The sequence below is a fragment of the Elgaria multicarinata genome, chromosome 19 (assembly GCF_023053635.1).
Source record: "Elgaria multicarinata webbii isolate HBS135686 ecotype San Diego chromosome 19, rElgMul1.1.pri, whole genome shotgun sequence".
NCBI classification, from domain to species: Eukaryota; Metazoa; Chordata; class Lepidosauria; order Squamata; family Anguidae; genus Elgaria; species Elgaria multicarinata.
Genome location: NC_086189.1, coordinates 4,912,289 through 4,939,892, shown reverse-complemented (window position 1 = coordinate 4,939,892; position 27,604 = coordinate 4,912,289). Strand labels below are relative to the sequence as shown.

General features: G+C 46.8%; 2 protein-coding genes across 2 annotated transcripts in view; both read right to left on the bottom strand.

The window, feature by feature from the left end:
- The window catches only part of PTRH1 (peptidyl-tRNA hydrolase 1 homolog), a 295,083-nt gene that overhangs the window by 186,322 nt on the left and 81,157 nt on the right, over positions 1 to 27,604 (bottom strand). The gene's annotated exons all lie outside the window — the stretch shown is intronic.
- ENG (endoglin) overlaps positions 1 to 27,604 on the bottom strand; it is a 69,531-nt gene that overhangs the window by 18,492 nt on the left and 23,435 nt on the right. Inside the window, exons 3-12 of the mRNA XM_063144644.1 lie at positions 27,036 to 27,182; positions 14,756 to 14,915; positions 13,076 to 13,229; positions 11,109 to 11,250; positions 9,047 to 9,221; positions 7,713 to 7,855; positions 6,029 to 6,169; positions 3,925 to 3,969; positions 2,165 to 2,275; positions 809 to 1,048 (exon numbers count right to left, since the gene is read on the bottom strand). Of these exons, the coding sequence (XP_063000714.1) occupies positions 809 to 1,048; positions 2,165 to 2,275; positions 3,925 to 3,969; positions 6,029 to 6,169; positions 7,713 to 7,855; positions 9,047 to 9,221; positions 11,109 to 11,250; positions 13,076 to 13,229; positions 14,756 to 14,915; positions 27,036 to 27,182 (1,458 nt within the window). The remainder of the gene's footprint in view (positions 1 to 808; positions 1,049 to 2,164; positions 2,276 to 3,924; positions 3,970 to 6,028; positions 6,170 to 7,712; positions 7,856 to 9,046; positions 9,222 to 11,108; positions 11,251 to 13,075; positions 13,230 to 14,755; positions 14,916 to 27,035; positions 27,183 to 27,604) is intronic.

Genomic DNA, 27,604 nt, shown 5'->3' with positions numbered 1-27,604 from the left:
GTCGTTCGGCTACAGCTGCCGTCACACCTGACCATTGGACCTGCGCGGCCCCACAAAAAGCCTCCCATGGCGGTATGAGCCCCATCTTGAGCTGCTGATATGCCCACTGCATGGCCAAGCTGTTGCCAGTGCAAACTGGGCTGGCCAGTGGGGAATAGCAGATACGACAGCAGGTGCCCCAAAGGGACTTGAAGAGCTTGATCACACCAGGGTATTTATTTATTTATTTATTTATTTATTTATATATTACATTTTTATACCGCCCAATAGCCAAAGCTCTCTGGGCGGTTCACAAAAATTAAAAACCATGAAGAGCGTAAAAACAACCGAGAAATTTAAAACACACATTGTTTGCACTGAGTCCTTTGCACTGCGAATTGCGTGCAAAGGACTCAGAAGTTTTCCACCTTATAATCTGCTTTGACTCTGATAGTACTCCCACGCGTCCTGCTTTAATTGTGCTATCAAGCCAAAAGAAGTGCAATATTTAGCTACCAGATTTCGAGCGTATCTTCCGAGCGGCCACTGGGGCGCAGGAACAGGATTTTAAAGAAAAATTAAACAAATGCTTACGTCTGCGTAAGCTTTAAAGATAAAGACATCAAAATCGGCATGGTAATAGATATTAAGGAGAGCTTTAAGCATACCAAATTTGAATCGGATTGGGTCATCGTTAATTTTTTAATGATTTTTTTTACATTTCCCCCCTTAAACCTACTTCCTGGTATGCAGCAGCAATGCCGACAGCTTAGCCCTGTAGGGGATAATTCGAAGGAACAGGTACGTGGGATGAAGCTCGAAGACTCACCTGGCTGTTCAGAGACACCTGGCAGACGATGGTGGCAGGAGAGCTGGCCCATTGTTCCTTGGCCTTGTAGATGAAACTAAAGCGCTGGACCGTCGGGCTGGAAGAATTCTTGGACTCCACGGAATAACCCCATGGGATGTCACTGCGAACCAGCCGTTGCTGGGACACTTCGTCCGGGGTCTCGAGAAAACAGTCGCCCATTTTCAGAAAAGCGTTTCGGTCGGCCGTCCGGGCTGACACCTGTCAAGAAGGGAGACCGAAGGAAGAGTTTGTGTCAGCTGAACTTGGTTTAAGCCAGGAATCTGGAGCTGGGATTTGCAGAACCCGACTGCTTCATTCTTCGTCCTTGTTACCCTTACTGTAGCGCAGAGCTTCTCCACGCCAGGCTTTTTTATCCCGCACTTTATAGCGGACCGCAACTTGATTCGTGTCTTAAGAAAGAAAAGTTGCCGGTGCAGGTTTTCCCAGGAAGCCCTGGACCCAGGAAATGGCTAGAATTTCTCTCGCTCCCAAGACCTGCAAGGGGTCATTTTCCACACCTCCTGTTTTCAGCTCAGTGCTAACCTATTACCCCATTTTTCAACCAAGATGGGCTCCCAAAACAGCTTACAAACAAAATCCACAAGATGATACGATAAGGACTGTTAAGGACTGTTTGTGGCAAACTTTTGTGATCCCTGGAAGTTGAGATCTTATTCCAGGTTCTGGGCTCTTCCCTCCGGAGGGAAGGGATAGGAGCTACAGAGGAACGCAAGGGCAGCCTGGCTGGTGGTAAAAATGCCAGTCAACAAAAGCTGTGTTCCCTTTTTCCAAAGAGGCGAAAGATACAGGCCGAAAAAGCAGCTGGGAGTTGCGATATTGATCAGCCAATGGGAGGGCAGGGAGAAAGGGTTACACCATCTTTTCTTCCCCAGCCTGGTGTCCTCCATCTTTTCTTCCCCAGCCTGGTGTTCAACTCTAACTTCTAGGGGGGATACTGGGAGTTGTAGTCCAACACATCTGGAAGACACCAGGTCGGGAAAAGCTGGGTTAAAAGCACACATAAAAATTGGTCCTTGAGTGAAAGCAAAGCTACTGTTTAGTGGCTTTATTTGATCATCGACAGCTCTCGGGGAAAATTGCTTTATTTTGAGAGGATGCTTAGAAAACAAACCTCCACAAATAAGAAAACCTCCATAAATTTCTACTTTTTATTTAATATTGCATAGAAGAGCACCGTAACCAGAGGGCAATGCCTGCTACATGTCTGCGTCTGGAGATAGGAAGGGCAGAGTGAAATTTCCAGTAGTCAGGGAGCTACATTTCTGCTCCCAGCACACCTGCTCTGCCTCCTTGCAGCCAAGAGAGTGGCAATACCTGGACGTAGGTGACTTTGTTGACTTCTACTGTGGTGGATGGCGATTTGAAGTCTGGGGTGTGATAAAGTTGGAGAGAGATTTTCTCTGGCAGATCGCATTTAAACGGCACCTGCGTTTGGAGAGAAAGGAATGCCAGACTTTATATTAGCAGAATATTCCTTCTAATATCAAACGTGGGTGGCTGAGTGCCTTTCGGTTTGGAAGCAAAATTGGGCTCCCCCAAAGAAAGAGAGCAGTTTCTGCACACTTGAGGGATTCCCCAAGTATGTAGAAGTCTGTTTGTAAATTAAAAGACAATTATTTTAGAATATCCCAAATGGCCTGTGAATATTCAGGACCCTATGACTTTCCAGGACCTACAGAATCTTGCCTGGTATAGAGATAACTAGCATGGATATTTGGAAATAACCAGAGACCAGAGATTGCAAAAACACCCTAAGGTTCTAATGCTCTTTCCGCATAAGGAAATGGTTTTTTTTCAAGAGCCTGCCTGTGGAATGTCATTGACTCTGGCATGAAGGCATTGCAAAACCATTGTTTACAGCAGAGCTAGCTGATGGTGATCTGGAATGCTAATGCCTGACATTCTCTGCCAGGATCACAGGATTGGGCCTCTGAACCCCCTCACTGGCTGTTGTGATACTCTAAAGCCTGACAAAGCTGTCATTTTGGTTATATGGAGTTTTGCTACACAAGCAATTTACTGTACGCTCAGGATTGTCCATTCACGGAATTTTGCAGGTGCTTTACATGATGTCGGTAACTTCCAGGACATCCCTCACATTTTCCCTGAATAATCTTGCTTTTAAAAAGAACAGGGATAATGCCCGGTGTGTAATGCTGCAATTCTGCCACTAGATGGTGCTATTTCATTGAACATAATGGCATTGCTGAGAGAGGAAGTTTTAAATTCAAATCATGTGGTCCCCATCTAAAGGAGCTTGTCCTAAATGTAGAAAGACTCCAGAAGAATAAACCCTGCATAACAATAAAGGGTGTCGTGTTCCTGGCAAGCAGAAGCCCAGGGAGCGGAGCAGAGCAGCGAGGCAGCAAAGGAACAAGGCAGCGAGATAACAAGTTGCTCCAACAAAGGCTGAGGCCAAACTGAAGTCTTTTATGCTGTGGTCCCCGACTCCACCTTTTCTTCCAGGCTGGAAGTCTTAAAGGGACACGCCTCTGGCCTGTAGCCTAGCATTCCTCCGTCTCTCCAAGAGCTCATGCTTGGCACGTCGTTGCTGTTGACGGGACAGCTCCCTGGAACGTGGGACCCTTGTAGCTGAAGGTGGTGGTTCCGTACTGGGGCTGGGCGCAGAGGAGTCTGTAGATTCAGTGGTCTCTACAGGCTTGGGCTCAGGAGTCTGCAGGGTTGGGCTCTGGAACCTCTGCAGTGGTGCTTGGACCTGGCGTTTCCCCTGTGGATGCCTCTGGATCCTCAGCATCAGAGAACATGTCACTGCTGGACTCCTGGGCCATGACAAAGGGTGCAATCCCATGCATGTTTAGACAGAAAAAAGCCCTACAATTCTCAGCATGCCCTAGCCAGCCAGAAAAAAGTCTTACAACTCTCAGCTTGCTCCAGACAGACAAACACACACACACACACACACACACACACCCCTACAACTCGCAGCATTCCCCAACCATGCCAGCAAATCTAGCAAGCGAATCCACAGACGAAACGCCGCAGCCTTGTTGAAATGAGAGAGCAAACTAACAAAAGAGGCGAATGGTTTTGAGTGACAATGGAGCTCTTCTTACCGTGACAACGTCCGGATGGGAATTTTGAGTGATGTGGATGACCAGCTGGGGATGACAAACGGAAAGAAACAGAAATAACTGGGAGGTCAATAGAGGATGAAGATGATGAAGAAGATGTCCTTTATATCCTGCCTTTTTTTCCTCCCAGGAACCCAAGGTGGTCCTCCTCCTCTTCTCCATTTTATGCTCACAACAACCCTGCAAGGTAGGTGAGCTTCATAGCCAAGTGGGGACTAGAACCTGGATCTCCCAAGTCTCAATCCAACACTTCTAACCGCTATACCACAGTAGACAGATAGATAGATATTTGGGGGCAGCTTTGCTTTAAGAATTATATAGCTACTTATAATTATAATTTATAGTTATAATGCATACTTGTATTGCAGTTTTATCACTGCAGACCAGCTGGATACGCTGTGCAGGACAGGCAGAATTTATTTATTTATTTATTATTACATTTATATCCCGCCTTCCCCCCTCCAATCAACCCAAAGTGGCATACATTCTCCTCCTCCTCCTCCTCTCCATGTTATCCTCACAACAACAACCCTGTGAGGTGGGTTGGGCTGAGAGGCTGTGACTGGCCCAAAGTTGCCCAGTGGGTTTCCATGGACGAGTGGGGACTAGAACCCAGATCTCCCAACTCCCAGTCCAACACTTTAGCCCATGGGTTATCAACAAGGGGGGAATCCCACCCCCAGGGGGGGATTTTAGGGTTCCAGGGATGGGGAATTGGGACCACTATTCAGCAAAGTATGATGTCCTATAGATTATGTCTTCCTACACATGTTATTTAAAACGTCCCAGAAAAGTGTCATGTCGTCTGCAAAAGCCAGGCCTTTGCTCTCTTTTCCCTCCCTCCCTCGCAATCCTAGAAGTTTCAAGCTTTCCATTTAAAGGGACAACGCCAAGCATGGGAGCTGAGAATGTAAAAGGGGCCATGCTTTGCGTTGCCCCTTTAAATTGGACTAATATAGAAAAAAAATATTTTTTCTATATTATATGCATGTTATTTGGAATGCATCTTTTGAGTTAGACTATCTTGGGAAGGGGGGAAATTATATTCTGAACAATGGTGAAAGGAGGGGAATGGAGCAAAAAAGGTTGAGAACCGCTGCTCTAGCCACTACACCACACTGGCTCTCATATAAATATAAATATAAATGAAACAAAATAAATAAGAAAGATAAAAGTGGTCTCTTCTAGCTAGCAGTGAGGTAGACGGAGTGTTGGGTGGAGATTGGGGAGACACTGGGCCCCATCCCTTGATAGCAATGCTCATTGGATGACTGCATGCCATTTACTATCTCTCAGATGGATCTACTTAAAGGGCTGTTGTAAGGATACTACGTAAGACATCCCGAGTTCTTTGGGAGGAAGTGTGGTGCAGTGGCCTGAGCGTCGGACTGGGAGTCCAGAGATCCGGGTTCTAGCCCCCGTTTGGCCCTGGAAACCCACTGGGTGACTTTGGGCCAGTCACAGCCTCTCAGCCCAGCCTACCTCACAGGGTTGTCGTTGCGAGGCTAAGATGGAGAGGAGGATTATGTATGCCGCCTTGGGTTCCTTGGAGGGAAAAAGGTGGGATGTAAATGCAATAAATAAATTAAATAAATAAAAACAATTGAGAGGGTGTTGAAGCTTTTTCAGGTCAAGGGCTGAATTCTGTTTTGGGGAGGTTCTTGGGGGTGAGGAAGGCCAAAGACGTGGGGTCAGAAGCAAAACGGGGCATGGCCCCAAATGCCACCCTATTGCAGCTCAAAGCTCTCCCTGCCAGTAACAATGCCATAGGAGGGAGGGGGTGCGTTTCAACCATTGAGAATGGGGGAAATAGTGTGTGAAAGCCAGAAAAACGGCAGATGGCAAAAATGGTCAGGAGAAAGGGGGTGTGGCTAAGCAAAAGGGGCGTTGCCATTTGGGAAACCTCAGAGGGCCGGGTGGAGGCTCGCGGGCCTGAAGTTCCACCCCCCCGATGGAATAAATAAGGTAGACAGACAGGCATCCTCTTTCATTATTATAGATAAACTAGCTTGACTCCCAGTCACGCTTCCCGTGAAATGGTATCCGAGGACTTTTGGAAGCCGACAAAGCTTTTGTATCCGCTCACCTCGTTGTTTGCGAAGACGCCGCCTTCCACGCGGGTGAAGCACGTTTCCAAGACACTTTCCAGGACAAAATGTGTGACGTTGTCTGTTGCTCTGCAGTTGGGGTCCTGCAGTGTGACTTCCGTGACTAAATTCGATAAAATCTAGGTGCGGGGGTTGGGGGGGAGTGAAAAATTGCCAAATGTTATTTTGGGGGAGAAAATTTTCATTTGGTCCACATTTTTAGTTTGAGCTATCTCAATTCATGTTTCCTGGTCTCGTAGAGGGATCGGAACACAGGTCTCCTTTGGACCGTGCACTTCTCCCGATGTTGTGATGTTCTCGGCTAAAAACATTGCGTACAGAAATGCATAGAGTGGGGACGCCACATACAAAAATGCATCTATTGGGGGGCGTTGTGTACAAAATGCATTTTTTGGTGGAAATTGAGTACAAAACGTGTATATTAGGAGAATGGTAGTGCACGCGCTGGTAACTTTGAGGCTCGACTTCTGCAATGCGCTGCACATAGGGCTACCTTTGTGCCTAGTCTGGAAACTTCAGCTAGTTCAAAATATGGCAGCCAGGTTGGTCACTGGTACACCTAGAGGGGACCACATTACACCAACTTTGAAATCACTGCATTGGCTGCCAATTAGTTTCCGGGCGAAGTATAAAGTGTTGGTTATCACCTTTAAAGCCCTTCATGGTTTTGGTCTGCGGGATCGCCTTCTCCCGTGCAATCCACCCCGCACACTCAGGTCCTCTGGGAAGAATCTACTTCAGTCAGCAAAGACTAAGCTGACAACCGTTACCCAGAGGACCTTCTCTTCTGCCCCTCCCAGACTGTGGAATGGCCGGCCGGAGGAGAGTCATCAGCTTAATACTCTCTCTGAGTTTAAGACAGCCATAAAGACTAGTCTCTTCCAGCAGGCCGACCCAGATGGATTTTAAACCTAAGAATTTTAAAATGTTGTGATTGTTATCTTAATAATGTATTGGTTTCATATGCTCTTTTAACTAGTTTTATGTATTATATTGTATTTAATGTACTTCCCCACCTCGATCCAGATGGAGAGGCAGGTAAGAAATAAAATAATAATAATAATAATACAATCATCATCATCATCATCATCATCATCATCATCATCATCATCATCATCATCCTGTATGGAAATAAATGTGAATCAGAAGAACCCTGCTGGGTCAGACCAAGGGTCCATCTGGTCCAGCATTCTCTTCACACAGTGGTTGACCAGGGACCAACAAAGTAGGACATGGTGCAACAGCACCCTCCCGCCCATGTTCCCCAGCAACTGGTGCATACAGGCTTAGTGCCTCTGATGCTGGAGGTAGCATAGAGCCATCGGGACTAGTGGCCATTGATGGCCTTCTCCTCCATGGATTTGTCCACCTCCCTTTTAAAGCCATCCAAAACGGTGGCCATCACGACGTCTTGTGGAAGCGAATTCCATAGTTCAACTCTGCGCTGTGTGAAGAGGTCCTTCCTTGGATCTGCCCTGAATTTCCCACCCATCAACTTCATGGGAAGACCCTGTTTGGTTCTAGTATTATGGGAGAGCGAGAAAAACGTCGCCCCATCCACATTCTCCACACCGTACAAAGGTCTTTCTACCTTGCAAGCCTCTCCTTACAAATTCTTAACCGTGAGATGTCAGGGTAAATGCACGAAGCAGGTCTACTCACATGCAACTCTTTCTTGGGCAGCGCGATCTCGATGCTGCTGTCCCTGCATCGCCAGGGCTGGCACTTGTCAATCAGGCTTTTGATGATCTCAGTCATGCCGTTTCCTTGCTGTTGCGGCTTTACCGTCGTCACGGTTTTCTGCCCTGCTTAATCGAGCGTCGAAAGGCATGTTAGGATGTGTGTGTGTGCATGTGTGCGCGTGCAACCCTGCAATACTTGCTGGTGCAAATGTTATCAAGAAAATGTTTGGACCGGATCTGGAGGACAAAGCATGTAACAAACCAGAGCTACTCCAGGGCCGTCCCAAGACATTTTGCCGCCTGAGGCGAAGCACAAGGCAGCACTGTCCCCTCCATACCGTGCACCAAGACCAAAAGGAATTGCGACTGAATTTGACTTCAATCCCGAGGGCAACTTGCTGATTTAGGGGATGCGGGACCAGGCCATGTGGCACACACAGCTCTGGAGGAACAGCTGGCAAACAGCTGCTGCCCTCCTGTATCTGCCGCCTGAGACAGTTGCCTCACTCTGTCTCATGGTAAGGCCGGCCCTGCGCTACTCTGCACTTTGTTGTGATTTCGTGGTAGCAATGTTCTAGCTATAACACAGATCTCTGCGGGGCCTTCAATAGCGGGAACTGGTCCAAGGAGCTAAAAGAAGAGCCCTGCTGGAGCAGACCAAGGGTCCATCTAGTCCAGTGTTCTGTCCCCACAGCGGCCAACCAGGAATCTACAAGCAGGACATGAGTGCAACAGCATCCTCTCGTCCATGTTCCCCAGCAGCTGGCATACTGCCCCTGAGGTAGCACAGAACCATGAGGACTAGCAGCCGTTGATGGTCTTCTCGTCCAGGATTTTATCCAACCCTCCTTTAAAGCCGTCCAAATTGGTGGCCACCACTTCGTCTTGTGGTCACATGAATTCTGCACTGTGCGAAGAAGTCCCTGCACTTCAATTCTCCCTTTTCGTCAGGGGAAAGAGCCCCAATTTCAGCCTTCTCCAACTTGGCCACGCTGGCTGGGAAGGTTGGGCATGGTAGTCCAACACCCCTGGAGGACGCCAGATTGGAGAAGGCCAGTCTACACTACACTTTTGCCCAGGCCAGATATATTTATAAACTCCTGTTGTGCGCAAATACAAAATTGGGGCTCTTCCCTAGAATTATTCAGCCCCAGCACTTCCCTCCCCCTGCTTATCTTAAGCTCGTTAAGTTTTAAGCAGAGGCCGGGGCGGCCATCTGTCAGGGACGGCGTAGCTGCATCCTTCATGGAGCAGGGGGTTGGACTAGATGACCTCCGAGGCCCCTTCCAGCTCTGTGAAACTGAACAGACTCACCACAGATCCTGACCAACTCAAGGGTGATGCTTTTGGCAGATGGAATTTCTGTGTACGAAGCAATGAACGCAGAATGGTTGCGGGCCGCCTGGATCAGGCCTTCCTTGGTGTCTGGGAGAGCAGTGCTAACGCTGGATTCATATTTCACGATCTGAATGCGGTATCTGCCAGAGACCTACAGGGAAAAGAAACAATCTGTCAGGGATGCTTTAGGGTGGATTCCTGCCTCGAGCGGGGGGTTGGACTAGATGGCCTTAGAGACCCCTTCCAGCTCAACTATTCTATGAAAGTGGATCAGGGTCCTCTGCCGTGTAAGTGGCTTCCTCCTTTCTCCAGGCAAAGGCTCGATGCTTTTACAGCTGGCGTGACAGGCAGACGTTACACCTCTGTCTAACTCTTGTCTCCATCCTGAGAGAAGATACTCTTGGTCACTGGTCATGAAACTGTTGGAAGCACAGAACATGCCAAGAAAATTGGGAGGGGTGAGAATAAAAGGCACCGGGGGCTTAAGATGTCTCTACATTAAGGAAAACCCACACTGGTGTTTCTTCTTCTGGAGTCTTTCTGCATTTACTACTGGCTCCATTCTTATCTTTATTCTTATTCTTATTAATAGAGACTAGAGCGATGGTGATCTCAACCGCTTTTGCCGCACGTAACTCTATATGCGAGCAAATTAACCCACGCTGACCGCCAGGTGACACGATGACCCACGATGGCTTAAATAACCCACCCTGCAAACCGTGGGTTATCAGAGTGGATTATTTTGACTGAGCAAGCCATCGTGGATTTAAAAATACCTGACAGGTGAAACGATATCCCACGATGGGTAAATAAACCACTATGGCTTGTTTAACCCAGCGTGGGTTATCGCGTTGTCCAAACCCAGTCACTGTGGCATCATCTCTCGGTTTAAATGTTGTCAAGAAGGTACACGCAGCGTGGATGCCGATTTAATTTTGTAAGCTGCCTTGAAATAATTTTTTTAACCAATCTGGGCAGGGGATAAGTAGCTTCAAATGCAATACGATAAAATCAACGAGCTCATTTCAAGGCAGAATTACCGAAAGCCTGAGAGGTCCCTGACTAAACATGCTTGCTGCTTTTGTCATGTGGTGGCCATAGGCATATCTTGCCATAAGGGAAGACATATTGGTACTGGAGTTGAACTGCTCATAGGGAGGGGGGGAAATCTTGTGCCCAGGGCTGGTGCTACCATAGAGGCCACTCAGGCGGCTGCCTAGAGCGCCAAGGTAAGGGGGGCACCGAACGTCACACTCGGAAGCCGCTCTCCCACAGTGGCTCTGAGAGGGCAGCTTCCAGGCGCACCGTTCCGAAGCCGCCCGCACACCCAAGCGTCCTGGCTTCTCTTCGGCTGGGCGCCCACCCAGCCGAAGTGAAGCCATGCCCGACCCCCACTCCAGCATCCTGGCTTCGCTTCAGCTGGGTGGGCGCCCACACAAAGTGAAGCCACGCCCACCCACCCCACCCCTGCGTTCTGGCTTTGATTCGGCTGGGTGGGCAAGATGGCACCCCGCACCCGGGTACGCTGGGGTGGGGGTGGGGATGGGTGAAAGCAGCTCACCTGCCTAGGGCGCAAAATAGCCCTGCTTGTGCCTGGTGTAGAAATAACATTCACTGTGGATGAACTTTCCAACAGCTGACTGTTAAGCAAGTTCCTCTTGCAGGACAGACAGGAAAGAGCTACCCTAACCACAGAAACTACAAGAAAACCCGACTAAATTTCCTATTGAGTCAACAAAGTACTTTGCACATGCTCAGTTATTTCATGTGTACGTGACCAGAACTTGCTAATAAAACAGCGGGCATCCCCCAACAAGAGGCAGAAAGGTGCTCTTTGGAGGAGGTGCATTTTCCTCCGTTGCAACGTACGTTCTCTTCTATCAATAAAGTTGTGTTTTAGGCCTGGAAAGCGTTTTGGGCCACGACAGACGTCGCAAACAAAGCCAGCCTAGCTCGCCTTGTTCCTCCCCTTGGAATGTGCAAAACCCCCAACAGGGATCCTCCCCCCTTTCGGTTGGTGTTTCTTTCTCGCTCTTACCAAGAGGCCGCCCAACTGCGGCATCTGATTCATATTCCACAACAGACCGCCATGGCTTTTAAGTATCAGTAGCATTGGCAGTTCATTGACCGGTGCTTGGTCACTGCACGTCACCTTGATGTTTAGATCCACAGTCTGTATGCTGAAAAACAAACCCGAGAATGAACGGCCGGTCCCAGAGTTTTATTCTATTCTATTCTGTTTTTTATTATTACAAGTATATCCTGCCATTTTTCCTCTTGCAAAGAAGCCAAAGGCAGTAAGCTCACATGGTCTTCCTCCTCCTCCTCCTCTCCATTTTATCCTCACAACAACCCTGTGAGGTAGGTTAGGCTGAGAGTCAGCGACTGGCCCAAAGTCACCCAGTGAGGATTCATTATCTTCCTCTTTTCTATGAAGGTCATCTACCTTCTGTGAAGGTTGGTCTTCCTATATATCATTGCTAAGGCTGATCTACAGGGCTGAGGGCTCCATCACACATACTTTCCCCCCTGGTTTGCCTCCGCGGTTTCCACCTCCATTTCATTAGCGCGTCAAGCTAATGATCCCTTTCATGTGCATTTAACAGCATTTAACAACACATGCTAAGTTTGTTTTTTAATGGACTCCAGAACTGTTGTTGTTTAAATGGATACTGTTGTTTAAATACTGTTGTTTTTATGCTTTTGATCATAGAATCATAGAATAGCAGAGTTGGAAGGGGCCTACAAGGCCATCGAGTCCAACCCCCTGCTCAATGCAGGAATCCACCCTGAAGCAACCCTGACAGATGGTTGTCCAGCTGCCTCTTGAAGGCTTCTAGTGGGGGAGCCGACAACCTCCCTGGGTAAGTGATTCCATTGTCACAGTGCTCTAACAATCAGTAAGTTTTTCCTGATGTCCAGCCGGAGTCTGGCTTCCTGTAACTTCAGCCCGTTATTCCGTGTCCTGCACTCTGGGAGGATCGAGAAGAGATCCTGGCCCTCCTCTGTGTGACAACCTTTTAAGTATTTGAAGAGTGCTATCATGACTCCCCACAATCTTCCCTTCTCCAGGTTAAACATGCCCAGTTCTTTCAGTCTCTCTTCATAGGGCTTTGTTTCTAGACCTCTGATCATCCTGGTTGCCCTCTTCTGAACACGCTCCAGCTTGTCTGCGTCCTTCTTGAATTGTGGAGCCCAGAACTGGACGCAATACTCTAGATGAGGCCTAACCAGGGCCGAATAGAGAGGAACCAGTACCTCACGTGATTTGGAAGCTATACTTCTATTAATGCAGCCCAAAATAACATTTGCCTTTCTTGCAGCCATATCGCACTGTTGGCTCATATTCAGCTTGTGTTCTACAACAATTCCAAGATCCTTCTCGTTTGTAGTATTGCTGAGCCAAGTGTCCCCCATCTTGTAACTGTGCATTTGGTTTCTATTCCCTAAATGTAGAACTTGGCATTTATCCCTATTAAATTTCATTCTGTTGTTTTCAGCCCAGCACTCCAGCCTATCAAGATCACTTTGAAGTTTGTTTCTGTCTTCCAGGGTATTAGCTATCCCACCCAATTTTGTGTCATCTGCAAATTTGATCAGCGTTCCCTGCACCTCCTCATCCAAATCATTAATAAAAATGTTGAAGAGCACTGGGCCCAGGACTGAGCCCTGCGGCACCCCACTCGTTGCCTCTCCCCAGTTTGAGAAGGTTCCATTGATAAGTACTCTTTGAGTCCGATTCTGTAGCCAACTGTGAATCCTCCTAATAGTTGTCCATCTAGCCCACTTTTAGCTAGTTTGTTAATCAGAATGTCATGTGGGTTTTTTCTGTCCTATTGGATGGTCCTCAACCTGCCTCCCTTCCTTGAACCTTTTCGACCAATCCTTGCCAAACATAAGAACTGCTAAAATACTGCGAGCCAAAAACATGATGGCGATTGCCCCTGGTTTGAATTTGCGAAATCTATTCACAGGGTCGCATTTGAATTTACACAAGCCAGTTACCTGGAGTCTTGAAGCCACATGATATGGGCCGCTTTCTGGGGGTGCCCACCAGAGCCCAGGCACCTCTCGATGTTGTGGGAGATAACCTCGGCCTCTAGGTACTGCTCAGCATTGAAATCCTTCTCAAGGACACAGTTTTCGGCGGAGCTGGGTTCTGTAGGACAAAGGAGAATGATCAATTACTTCGGAAGTGCTGCTGTGACCTCTCCCATCTTTGCTGGGCAGGATATGGCTGATGCTCAGGAACAGGAGAGCCCTGGGCAGATAGTTCTTTTCTGGCAGTGACGGTTGAAGCGAACCACTTACATCTGTAGACAGAATATAAAACGCTGAGGCAATGCGTGGCACGTGGCAATGCATGGCACACTGGAGGTTTGGAGCTATGAGAAGAACTTTGTATGCCGGAGGTTCCGAGCTACGAGAAGAACTTTTTGTTGCAAAGCAACAAGATACATAAACACAGCTGGGAGGGAGCAGGAGCACTGAAACATATCATTGTGGAAGCGATTAATGTGGAGGCCTCAGGTAAGTCCTGGGAGTTGGTGGGTGGGGGAGCGGGGGAGGGGGAGCGGCTGGGAGGGGGCATGGGAAGTGTGACTGGGAGTCAAGCTAGTTTATCTATAATAATGAAAGAGGATGTCTGTCCGTCTGCACCATAGCACTAAGACCATGAAACCTAGACACCTGATACTTGGCATTCATGCTAAAAGACCCTCAGGGCATGCTCCTTGGGGTCATTTTTGTTTTTTTAAAACACATGAATTAATTGATTTAAATGTGCCCTTGTGGTTGACACCTGCAGTAACCTTTTCAGCCACTAGGGGCAGGTTTCCCTAACCAGCAAGCACGTTGCACTGCAGTACATACAGTTTGAAGCCAAGGGCGATCAGCAGGCCACGAGACAACGTTCGAAGGTCTCTCCCTCCCACCCCTATGGTGGGACAACTCCCCCCACCCCCCCACTCAGGGGAATGGAGTGGAAGCCCCCTCACTCAGGGAGCTATAGGGATCGTCCCAGAGTGCAGGACACGGAATAAGGGGCTCAAGTTACAGGAAGCCAGATTCCGGCTGGACATCAGGAAAAACTTCCTGACTGTTAGAGCAGTACGACAATGGAACCAGTTACCTAGGGAGGTGGTGGGCTCTCCCACACTAGAGGCCTTCAAGAGGCAGCTGGACAACCATCTGTCAAGTATGCTGTAGGGTGGATTCCTGCATTGAGCAGGGGGTTGGACCTGATGGCCTTTTAGGCCCCTTCCAACTCTACTATTCTATGATTCTATGATGCACCAAAGCTATAGGAGACGGGGTGGGTGTGTTAAGTGGTCATGGTTTGACTCAGAAGGTCCGAGCACAATATCTCCAACTCTGAGCTTGCTATTCCAACTCGTGTAAAGCCGGGCCTCTTAGTAATATATTTACTTATTTATTTATTACATTTATATCCCGCCTTTTTTCCTCCAAGAACCCAAGGTGGCGTACATAATCCTCCTCGTCCTCTCCATTTTATCCTCACAACAACAACCCTGTGAGGTAGGTTGGGCTGACAAAATCCAACAAACCCTCCCCCCAAATCTGACTGACGCTGAGCTGAAGGCGTATACTGCGAAGGCGGCTCAAACGCCACCATAACCGCCCTGAGACGCCGCGAGGGAAATGGGCCCTCTCCGCGGGACTGACCTCTGCCCGCTTGAAAGTGGATCCACTCCGGGTTTTCCAAATCGGTAAAGGAAGAGACGCCCCCAAACGTCGCTCGGGCCCAATCCAGGAGTTCCTCACTGGAGAAAGGCAGCACGGTTGCATTGGTTGCTCTATTGCTCCATCGGATGGTAGCTTGGTTCTATAAAATAAGCATACGGCGGAATCAAAACAGGTATAGCGGCCTCCCGTCTGATGATGCAGCATGTCTGGTGCAAAGCACCCTCATTTTGGATGCTTGCCCTTTGAAACCACAGAAGCGACCAGTGATTCGGATCTGCCTCTATTTATTTATTTTATTTATTACATATTTATATTGCTGAACAGCTGAGGCCCTCTGGGCAATTTAAAATTAAAATCCATAAGAAGATTTAAAGCTTTAAAAATGTCGTATAAAACCGGAATAAGTTATAGTCTAGGGAAAGCTTGTCTAAAAAGATATGTTTTCAGGAGGCGTTTGAAGGATGTTACATTATCCGCCTCCCGAACTGCACAAAGGGAGGGTTTTCCGGAGGGTGGGGGCTGCGACAGAGAAGGCCCTGCCGCCGAGATACTTCCTGACGACATTCTGTTCATCTTGGAATGGCGAGTAGGACCTCCTCTGACGATCGTAAATTTATTATTTATTTATTTATTTATTGCATTTATATACCTCCCCATAGCCGAAGCTCTCTGGGTGGTTTACAAAAGATAAAACCAGGAAACATTAAAAACAAATATACAAAGTTTAAAAACATAAAAAGCGTAAAAAACAACAGTATCCTTATAAAAACAGCTATTCTGAGGTCCGTTCAAAACAAACCAACTCAGCTCATGTTGTTAAATGCCTGGGAGAAGAGAAAGGTCCTAACCTGGCACCGAAAAGATAACAATGTTGGCACCAGGCGAGCCTCGTCGGGGAGATCGTTCCATAATTGGGGGGCCACCACTGAAAAGGCCCTCTCCCTTGTTGTAAATGTCGTCTGAGTATGCTGGTCCCCGGTTGTTTAGGGCTTTATAGGATAATAAGATAAGCATAAGGGCACCCATATTTTCATCCGTGATAGGTTGGAAGGGGGTGGTCTCCCACGTAAGACCCTCTAAGTCGGCCCTCCTGCCTGGTTTGGCCACCGCAGTGACGGCAAGTGATGAGAGCTGGAGTTTACGGTCCTTGCTATCCAAGAAGGAAAAAGGAAGCAGTTATTGGCATGAGGGCCCCGCAGCTAATTCCATCGCTGACCGTTTTTAGAATGTATTTTTACACTTTCTAGCCTGCACGTTACGGAAAAGGCCTGACGCGCCGTTTCTCCCTGACCCTGCCACCACCTTTGCAATGCGGAAAGACGAGAAAGAGCGAGAGAGGACGCAAAGAAATGGACAGCTAATCTGCTTCCAGCATCAACGGGGTTTTATAACCTATTGTTGTCTGCTGGGGGAATCTGAAAAACGCCGGGCGTCAACAATGGATCCTGCGAGGTTGGCCAGGATCAAAAGGAATTCTTTGAAGGGCTGGCTGCACCCCCATCACCGAAAATGGGCAACAGCTGTTGTATTTTGGTATTCCCTTTAAAAAAACAGCAAGCCCTCTTTGTTAAGAATGATGCCAATGTTACAGATAGCGATAAGGGGTGGTGTGTGTGTGATCAGCGTAGCTAACAACCCTCCTTCGATGGATTTTTAGTTCAAAGGGTAACATGAAATTAAATGAAACAATCCTTTTCTGCTGTGGCACCCTGGCTGTGGAAAGAGCTCCCTAAGGAGGTTCGCTTGGCACCGGCGTTATATTCTTTTAGATGCCAGGTGAAGGCCTTTTCATCCTCCCAATATTTTAATAGTCTATAAATTAATTTTAACTTTGCTGTTTTCAATTTGTATTTTTGCATTGCTGCTGTTTTTATCCTGGTTGTGCTTTTATATTGTATTTTACATTATGGTTTTATACTATTGTTTTGTTTTGAATTGTCTTAAATTTGTAAACCGTCCAGAGAGCTTTGGCTATTGGGCGGTATAAAAATGTAATAAATAAATAAATAAATAAATAAAATCCCTTCCTTCTAATTTTTTAAAGGCTTTCTTCTGCCGCTTTTGGAATGTCCCGAAGGAAGGCTGTGGAGCTGGTTGCTCAACGGGGAAGGCTGAATCAGTTTGGCACAGCTTGGGGGTTTTCCAGGGCTCGTGGCTCATCTGTCACTGCCCGTAGGTCCCCCTTCGGAGCCGGCAAGGAGTGACTAAGAACGGAGCTGGCACCTCCGTTGGCCTCCTGACCTCATGCCGGGCAGAGAATAGAGGGTTCAAGCCGGCGGGGGCGTCCATCTGATAGCGACTTCAACTATGCCCCCGCCCTGCCCCCATTGTCAGACCTATTTTATTATTATTATTAGACACAAATAGGAAAAGAGTTTTGTTAACAAAGAAGCCGGCAGACTCGGCTGAAGCTGGCTGGAGCCAAACGTGGCCACAGCCGGAGGAAACGGGAGAATTTTTCCCCAAGTTCTGTGCGTCACACTGCAGTCTGCCGCTTAAATCTGCAGCCAGAGGAAACGGACTTGCCGGGCCCAGCAAAAAGGAAAAAAGCCTCGTTCATGGATTGTGGGTGGTTAACTGCTTCCACTGCCTTGAAAGGTGGTGGACTCTCCTTTGTTAGATGTTTTCATGCAGAGGCAGAATGGTCCCCCCATCAGTTGGGATAAGGGACCTTTCAGCCCCCTTCCAAGTCTGTGGTCCTGTTCAGACGTAACATGGTTTATGGTGGCAATTTGTGGATTAATTTAAGAAGGTTAACCCATAAATTGTGGTGAAGTGCACCCATGGCTCGTTCTTGGGTTAACCTGGGGTTGTTTAAACCATGAACAACCTCAAATACCCCTGTTTGGATGTCACGGCAACAACCCTTGAATGTGGCATTCCAGCCTTTTTAATGCAAAGAGGAAGTGGCTTGGGCACGCCATACATCCCCATAATTCTAGTTCATCCCCACAACGTGCCGCAGGACACTGCCATTGACTGGGTTCGCACAACATGGCTGAGTGTGGGTTGTTGATGAACTGTGGGTTGTGCGAGAACTGTGGGTTAGCATGTTGTCTGAACCCAGGGCATTCTCTGCAGGGAGCTTGTAAACCATGCAGTGTGGCTTCTCATTCTCAAACAAGCCATCTTGAGAACCCATGGTTTGTTGGTGGGTTGTGTTGTGTACTATAGCGGCTCCAGCTTTCTCTGGGAGACGAATGAAGCAAAGTGCTAGGCAATTTACAAAGCTTTATTGCAAGCAATAAATACTTTTGTAACACAAACTAGGCACCTTCTGTGAAACTCCCCCTTAGGCAAAAACTATGCAAGCGAAGCAAGACAATTGTCCGTTCAAAGAAAAGAAAAGGCTTTTCAAATATCTATAACTTCAAGGTTCTGGGCTCCACAATTCAAGAAGGACACAGACAAGCTGGAGTGTGTTCAGAGAAGGGCAACCAGGATGATCAGAAATAAAGCCCTATGAAGAGAGCCTGAAAGAGCTGGGCCTGTTTAGCCTGGAGAAGAGAAGATTGAGGGGAGGCATGAGAGCACTCTTCAAATACTTAAAAGGTTGTCACACAGAGGAGGGCCAGGATCTCTTCTCGATCCTCCCAGAATGCAGGACACAGAATAACAGGCTCAAGTTAAAGGAAGCCAGAAACTTCCTGACTGTTAGAGCAGTACAACAATGGAATCAGTTGCCTGGTGAGGTTGTGGGCTCTCCCACACTAGAGGCCTTCAAGAGGCAGCTGGACAACCATCTGTCAGGGATGCTTTAGGGTTAGGGTTAGGGTTAGGGTTAGGGGATTGGACTCGATGGCCTTGTAGACCCCTTCCAACTCTTTTATTCTATGATTCTATGATTAAGGTGGTTGATGCGTGGGCGATTTCTCATGCAATCTGTCCGCCTGTCTCTTTGCCACTAACTTTGCTGAACGTTTTAGTTTCCGGCGATTCCTAGCATCAAGTAAGGTTTCTGAATGCTCACCCCCGGAAGTTGATTCCCTGTCCCCTGAAGGCATAGAATTTGGCCTTGAAGAGATAGACTCTGGAAGGGGCAGATTTTCAGCTGAAGCCTCTCCTGTGTGAACCTCCTCCCCCACTGGCTCTTACTGCCTGGTGTCTGGCTCGGCGTCTTCTGAGTCTGAATCTGTTTCTGATTGATTACCTGCAGCACCTGCTCCCAATCCAGGAGCAGTAGGGCTATACATGACAGGTTGTTCAGGATGGTTAACAAGCTGCACTGAAAAATGAGGTATAAATCAAAGAAATAAATTGCCTTATCCTCCATAAATTTGTCAAATTCCATTTTGAAGCCATCCAAGTTGGTGGCTATTTTGTGTTAAGTATATTTGTCCATCTAACCCAGTATTTGAATTGCATTGGCTATGCAGTGTTTCAGGCATGAATCTTTGTCAACGTTGTGTTCTACTGAGGCAACATATATTACTATGCATCAGCCATATTGCCTTTACACAAATCTATGGTGTGACCATACGTAGAATACCATGTACAGTTCTGGTCACCACACCTACAAAAGGATATTATAGAGCTGGGAAAAGTCCAGAAAAGGGCAACTGAAATGATCAAGGGGCTGGAGCATCTCCCCTAGGAGGGAAGGTTACAAAAGCTGGGATTGGTTAGCTTGGAAAAAAGGAGGCTGAGGGGAGACATGATAGAGGTGTACAAAATTATGCATGGTGTGGAGAATGTGGGTAGGGAGACATCCTAGATACCAGAATCCAGGGTCATCCCATGAAGCTGATTGGTGGGGGATTCAGGACAAATAAAAGGATGTACCTCTTCACACAGCACATAGATAAATTATGGAACTCACTACCACAAGATGTAGTGATTGCCACCAATTTGGATGGCTTTAAAAGGGAGCTGGATAAATTCCTGGAGAAGAAGGCTATCCATGGCTACTAGCCCTGATGGTTGTGTGCTATCTCCAGAATTCGAGGTGATGACCCTGTGAGTACCAGTTGCTGGGGAACATGGGTGGGAGGGTGCTGTTGCACCATGTCCTGCCTTGTTGGTCCCTGGCCGATGGCTGGTTGGCCACTGTGTGAACAGAGTGCTGGATTAGATGGACCCTTGGTCTGATCCAGCATCAGGGCACTTCTGATGTTCTTATGTATATGAAAAAGTCTCTATGTACCCAATCACATTAAGTTTGCTTTCTTGTGATGTTTTAGAAATACTTCAGGAATAAAAGAGGGGGGAGGATAGCAAATGACATTGTATGTATGTATGTATGTGAAGGAACTGAAAGCTGTGGCAAAGAGGCCCTGTGGACTGTTCTGTGTAATTCGAAAATAAAAACGCAACAATGGAAAATTCCTATTGACTTATTTCCACTTTGGAACAAAGCCACTTAATTCAGAACTCCAACGTCAGCAGGAGCCCTGGTGTAACACAGCAGCTGAAAGGCGGAGCTGCAATTCCGGAAGTCCCTGGTTCAAATCTCTTCTCTGCCACAAACTCACTAGGCGGCCTTAGGAACGTCACTTTTTCTCAGCCGCAGTCCATCCCAGCTGCAATATGGAGAGTGATAAATACCAGCTTACCCTGCAGGTTTTATTGTGGTGGTTAAGGACTGCAGATAGTGGAGCGCTTTGAACAACTGAAAGCGCTGGACAAATGCCACGTTTTCTTATTAAATTGGGACGGGGAAGCGTCACCATCCATTTCACACACTGGCAAAGAGGAAACTGCAGCCAATTAAAGCTCCCTGACAAGCATATCTGTGTGATACCCACGCTTGCACCCATGTTTATCTTGTTTGCACTTCACCTAAAGACATCAGAAGAGCCCTGCTGGATCAGACCGAGGGTCCATCTAGTCCAGCACTCTGTTCACACAGGGGCCAAACAGCTGTTGTCGCACAAGCAGGATACAGTACAACAGTGTGGTGTAGTGGCTAAGGTCTTGGACTGGGAGTTGGGAGATCCAGGTTCTAGTCCCCACTCAGCCATGGAAACCCACTGGGTGACTTTGGACCAGTAACAGACTCTCAGCCCAACCCACCTCACAGGGTTGTTGTGAAGCTAAAATGGAGAGGAGGAGGATTATATACGCCGCCTTGGGTTCCTTGGAGGAAAAAGGCGGGATATAAATGCAATAAATAAATAAATAAATAATAAATAAATAAATAAACAGCACCCTCCCACCCATGTTCCCCAGCAACTGGTGCACACAGGCTTACTGCCTCGGATAGCAGCCCTTGATAGCCTTCTCCTCCAGGAATTTATCCAACCCCCTTTTAAAGCCATCCAAATGGGTGGCCATCACTACATTTTGTGGCAGTGAGTTCCATACCCCTCTGAAGCGCAGAGCAAAACAATGCAATGTGTTTTTGAGAGCATCGGATGAACAATAGATGGCATGTTAGAGCAGTACGACAATGGAATCAGTTACCTAGGGAGGTGGTGGGCTCTCCTACACTAGAGGCCTTCCAGAGGCAGCTGGACAACCCTCTGTCAGGGATGCTTTAGGGTGGATTCCTGCATTGAGCAGGGGGTTGGACTCGATGGCCTTGTAAGCCCCTTCCAACTCTGCTATTCTATGATTCTGTTTTCTTGAGCGTCCCTTGCTACTGCAGAACCCTGCTTTCTTCACAGTCAATCTACAATCTGAAAGTCTTCCTTTCCCGTTAGAATGTCAATTTCCCCCGTTGACTGCCCACTCCCTCCCCCCAACCCCACAGTTAAAACTTTCATTCCAGCTCCTGCAGTTTGGCATTGTTTCTAAGAAAGCGCAGCCTGAGACCGGAATGTGGGAGATTTCTTCCAGCTGCGGAGAATAAAAAAGAGGGTCAGAAATTACTGGAGTCCATCATGACGTACGGAGCCAAGCGGGCTGTTATTCCAGATGGTTCCAGCTGTCAGATACTGAGTCCCAGACACGAAGAGACTAGGAATGCGAGATTTAAAGAAGGAGGACAGGGAAAAGAAAGAGCCCAGGCAAAAAGGAGGACTCCATATCTTCGAAACGCAGGACTGACGTGCCGAATTTCATGCCAGACAATAACATTTGCACTGTGCAGAAGATGGGGTCCTGCTTCCTAACTGTACAACACGTCAATTCACGTAATGCAACCCGAACGGGTTTCTGCTTCTAGAATATGTTCTGAAAGTATTACGCCGGGCCAATATCGCCTTCGCCGGCTTACGGATTTGTTTCCGGGCCAAATTCAAAGTACTGGTTTTGACTTATAGGGGTTTATTGTCAGGTTGCCTGGGCCCTCATGGAAGCACATGTTCTGGCAAACTGACGTGGGCCTAGGGGTGAGCGAAACCACCTGCCTCGGCGGACGCTGCCCCGTTGCTGCCCCGTGTTTGCTGCGCCGTGCGAGTCTTTTCTGAGGCCTGGAGAGCAGTTAGCAGCCGCCCGCAGCCACTTCAAAAATTGCATACTCTTCCTTTTGCGTCAATAGCGGCTACCGAATGTCGTGATTCCCAAAAGCTCCCATCTTCTTGGGAGACAATAACGAGGCCTGCTAAGTAACCCATAAAGCTTTATTCAAGCAATAAACATCTCTCCCTGCCTGAAGAGAGTCTAATCTCTTGGAACTTTCCCCTAGGCAAAACTATGCAAACTAAGCGAGACAACTGTCCTTCTAAGAAGAATGGAAAGCCCTTTCCCAAGACGCGTTAACTTCAGAGAGACTAGGGCCAGATCTACACTAAGCAGGATATAACACTTTGAAAATGTTTTGAAGACTGCATAGGGATTGTGTCCTGGGCCCCAACAGTTGTCACTACTGTTATAAACCGTTTTAAAGCAGTAGTGTAGATCCTGCCTAGTTTTGAGGCAGCTTCTGACGGGATGCGAGCCGGGCTGACTTTCTCTTGCCTTCCTTTCGCTTTGCCCGTTTTAGTCTGTGGCATACTCTAGGATCAACTAACCTGTCAGTGCTCTCTTCTTTGAAAGAATGTTGGCTTCCCACTGACTCTGTATTATTTGTCCTTGCCAAGATAAGCTCTGGAGAGGGATTACCCCCAGCTGGTGAAGAGCCCGTAAGAGCTTTCTCCCCCACTGGTACAGGCTGGCCTGTGTCTGGCACTGACTCCTCTACTTTAGAGTCTGATTCTGATTAATTACCTGAACCACCTTCTTCCAAACCAGGGGGAGCAGGGCGAGACATGACACTGAGGCTGCTTTCCCAAATGCCACCCCTGCTGCATGAACCACCTTCTCCTCACCTGGACCTGGCATGAACTCCCACAGCCATCCGGGCCTCTTCAAGGGAGTTGGCATCTTTTAAATGGCTCACAACTTATCCAGGTAAGGAGCAGGAGCTCTTCAGCAGAGGTTCTGGATCTCTCCGAAGCGTTCTGAAGTGCTTCAGGTACGATGCACCCGATTTGGCCTGAACTGTCCTGGAGCCGCCCTGATTCTGTTCCAGACCGATTCAGTCTGAATCGGCTGGGTTCGGCTTGGAATTTGGGTCCAAAGCCAAAGCAAAGACGTGTTTTGTATTGCTGTACTTGTGTCGTGAGCCACTTTGGGCACGTTGTAAGGGAAAGCGGCATACGAATTAAAAGCGCTGACGAAGATTGGCCTGTTAGTCCCCGTGATTTGGTTTTAGCTCCTGTCTTTCCAAAATCTGAAATGAAGTGACCTAGCCTGTACCTCTTGGGCTAATGGGAGGATCGAAACCCAGCTAGCAATCCTCTGGATTTCAAGCCTCTCCAAATGTTGAGGTACAGTTTGCGGCTCAAATCAATGTATCGAAATATGTAATTCGAGGGAAAAATCATTTGGAGACGTCTGTTTTACGAGAAAACACATTCCTAAATACGTATTTAGAAACGTGTGTTTTGAGAAAAAAATACGTTCGAAATACATATTTGAAAATGCATTCGTGTGAATTTGTTCTGAATTTTTCTTTTTTCTTTTTAGACTGCAGTTTAATGTGGAAACAGGATGGGATAGATTTATGGGTGAACACGTGCAAAAGTGATACAGAGGGGAAACAGAGCGATCCCTAATTATAGCAGCACATTCATTATAAGTGGATTCATTGCCCAAATGCTTTTACTGCCAAGAGAACAACTGCCTTGAATGCTGTTTCCTTGTTGGAAAGGCAGGATATAAATCAATTAAAGAAAGAAAGGAAGACGTTTCTCCAAGAGGCCAGGCTGGAGACATATTCTGCTGATCCACAATCCATTGGAAGGTGGAGTTTCCCAGCCGAAAAGTAACCATACGCTCAAAGATTTGTTTGCTACCAGGAGCACTTTCAGGCTTTGTTTCAAATCATAGAATCATAGAATAGTAGAGTTGGAAGGGGCTTATAAGGCCATCAAGTCCAACCCCCTGCTCAATGCAGGAATCTACCTGAAAGCATCCCTGACAGATGGTTTTCCAGCTGCCTCTTGAAGGCCTCCAGGGTGGGAGAGCCCACAACCTCCCTAGGTAACTGGTTCCATTGTCGTACTGCTCTAACACTGAGAAAGTTTTTCCTGATGTCCAGCCGGAATCTGGCTTCCTGTAACTTGAACTCATTATTCCGTGTCCTGCACTCTGGGATGATCAAGAAGAGATCCTGGCCCTCCTCTAAGTGACAACCTTTTAAGTCCTTGAAGAGTGCTCTCATGTCTCCCCTCAATCTTCTCTTCTCCAGGCTAAACATGCCCAGTTCTTTCAGTCTCTCTTCATAGGGCTTTGTTTTCAGACCTCTGATCATCTTGGTTGCCCTCTTCTGAACACACTCCAGCTTGTTTGCATCCTTTCTGAAGTGAGGTGCCCAGAACTGGACGCAATACTCTAGATGAGGCCTAACCAGTGCTGAATAGAGGGAAACCAGTACCTCATGCGATTTGGAAGCTATACTTCTATTAATGCAGCCCCAAATAGCATTTGCATTTTTTGCAGCTACGTCACACTGTTGGCTCATATTCAGCTTATGATCTACAACAATTCCAAAATTGTTCTCGTTTGTAGTATTGCTGAGCCAAGTATCCCCCATCTTGTAACTGTGCCTTTGGTTTCTGTTTCCTAGATGTAGAACTTGGCATTTCTCCCAATTAAATTTCATTCTGTTGTTTTCAGCCCAGCGCTCCAGCCTATCAAGATCACTTTGAAGTTTGTTTCAGCCTTCCAGGGTATTAGCTATTTAATGTAATAAAGTAATAATTTCCTACCCGAGATGAGACATTCTTGTTTTGAGCTGCCTGTTGAAGGTGTGTCTATTCATGCAAACCTTCCCTGTGTAATTCAGCTCACCAAGGGGGTGTCTCTATGCCCTATTATATGACGCAGCCACGAACTCACAACCACATCGGGCTTTTATCCCTGAAACTATCCTTTTTCGTGGTGCATATTTTTCTTGTTGTTCTGGGGTTACCATGTTGTTTCTCCGTCTGATGGAGGTGGCCTCGGTTCAGCTTAAGCCTAGTGGGCATTGTCTTCTTAATAAAGTTTTGTCTAACTTGTGCAATTTATTTATTTATTTATTACATTTCTATACCGCCCAATAGCCGGAGCTCTCTGGGCGGTTCACAGTTGTGGGAGATGTAATACATCTAATGCTTCTTTAACTCATACGTTTTGGCAATGCCCCGGAGTTGCCCAATTTTGGGAGGAGGTTATAATAAGGATGAACTTTGTACTGAAGCAATCTATAATATGGAACAATGTCCATCTCCTCCTAAATTACCTATCAGCTTCTTGGAAGTTAACACACGGTCAACATAGATGGATCTTCAGGGCCCTTATAACAGCCAAAAGACTTATACTATCACATTAGAAGGACAAATCCTTACCTCTCATAATGCAATAGATCCAGGACCTAATAACATTATCAGCTTTTGAACGGGTGTTATATAGACGCAAGCGGATAAATACACAGATATCTGGTCTGCCTTTCTTGAAACCTTTGTAGAACTCCCTCCCTTTTTCCTTTCTTTTTTAATGAACGGTACACATGATGGAAATCGTTGATAACTTTTTTTCCCCAGCAGGCTTTTGGAGCTACTCTGGACCTGTGTTAATGTATTGGATTCCCTCCCTCCTTTTTGATCTGTTACTGTTTTTTAAATTTTTAACATGTTTTTAATTTGACTGTAGTTTTAATTCTCTTTTAACTTTCGTAAATTTATATTTATATGTTTTAATTGTACATGTTTTAATTTTATAAACTGCCTTGAGTCCCAGTACTTGGAAAAAGGTGAGATATAAATTAAAATAATAATAATAATAATAATAATAATAATAATAATAATAATATAATCCTATATATTTAATATATATCCCCCCTCCCTGTTTTCACAATGTATTTTCTGTTATATTTTGCCAATATTCACAATAAAAGGGGGGGAAGCCTAGTGGGCATTGCTGGAGGAGGATCCAAGGCTAATTGTGACCCCCCCCCATCCAGGGTAAACGCGGGAAGGCAGGTCATGGGGCAGTTTTGATGAGCTGAAGGGCTGCCGGTGCTGCGGTTTTCGGTCCACATGGCCCACGCTCCTTCCTCCCATCTATATTTATTTTATTTCATTTTTTATTACATTTTTATACCACCCAATAGCCAAAGCAGGAGAGATGCTGCAGTATTTTGAGGCTACAAAGCTGCATTGTACAGACAACACCCCCTCCATGCCTTTTGTTATTACAGATATGAAGATACAGCATACCGATTCAATGTAAGAGGATTTTGTTCCCATTTACAAATCATTCCAATATGTGCTATTTCCGAAACACAAACAGGAGCACTTTTTTTTTTTTAAAAAAAAAGAAACATTCGCAAATTTCTGAATTTGCGACTGCATTCGATAAATACTTCTTTAAAAATGCGACTTTGAAATGCGCCTTTTCCTCCCAAACACACATCATCACACTTTCGTTGATGGGAGCGTGATGTAGACTTTCCCAGGTTTGAAAGGCTCACTTTCCTCATTTGAACGAGCCAAAATATGCTTCAAAGTGAGGCTTCGGCTATGGGGCGGTATATAAATGTAATAAATAAATAAAATGTTTGAAGAATTTTGGTGAGCTCAGAAAGGGTTGCTTCTCCCATCCCTATCGATGTATTGGTTTATATTTTCAGTTTTTGAAAAATGATTTGTGTCTACCGCTTTGAAATCCGTAGATGTAAGCAGTTTATAAATGTCTGCAAATAAATGAATAAACAAACAGCTTCGGTATTCCATGAAGCTATCTGTTGTTCTAAAACCTATTCTCTCTTTCTCCAGATGCCCCTGTCCTCCGGTTTCTCAGCATACATCCCGCTCACATAGCCGATGGCGGAAATACCAGACCAGGTACTCACAGTTATGAAGGTAAGGTGGCAGTCAGGCTGGGAGCAATCGTCTGTATTGATATCCAAAAAGAGGTTGGCATCAGAGCTCACCACAAACACCATCTTCTGGTTTCCTTTTGCTTCTGCTGTGCTTACATTGAACTGGATATTGTAGAACTGCAGAGAAATGGGATAAGGGGGATCCATTAAGTTTCTGAGAATACAGGAAAGACATTGGCTCAGTTCAGACAACACATTTTTCAACGATGGCTTTAGGACTCCGTGGTGGAGTTTTCAAACCACCGTTGAGAAATGTGTTGTCTGGCGGGAAAACTCGACGCAAAGGTGGAGGTTGGTGGGTTTTTTTTAGAAAACACTCCATGCAGAATGTCCACGCTGTGCAGAGGAGAGTTCCTGCACAACCGTTGTGTTGCATCTTGTGTGGAGGGCTCCGTGGAGTTTTCTGTTGTGTTGAATGGATTTTTCTCACTGGCTACAGAGTTCCCTGGCAAGAGTGGCAAAAGCAGCGAGTGCCGCTCTAGGAGAGCTGTTAGGATTGGGTTTTTCGCAGCAATGGCTGATGGGATACTATCAGGAGG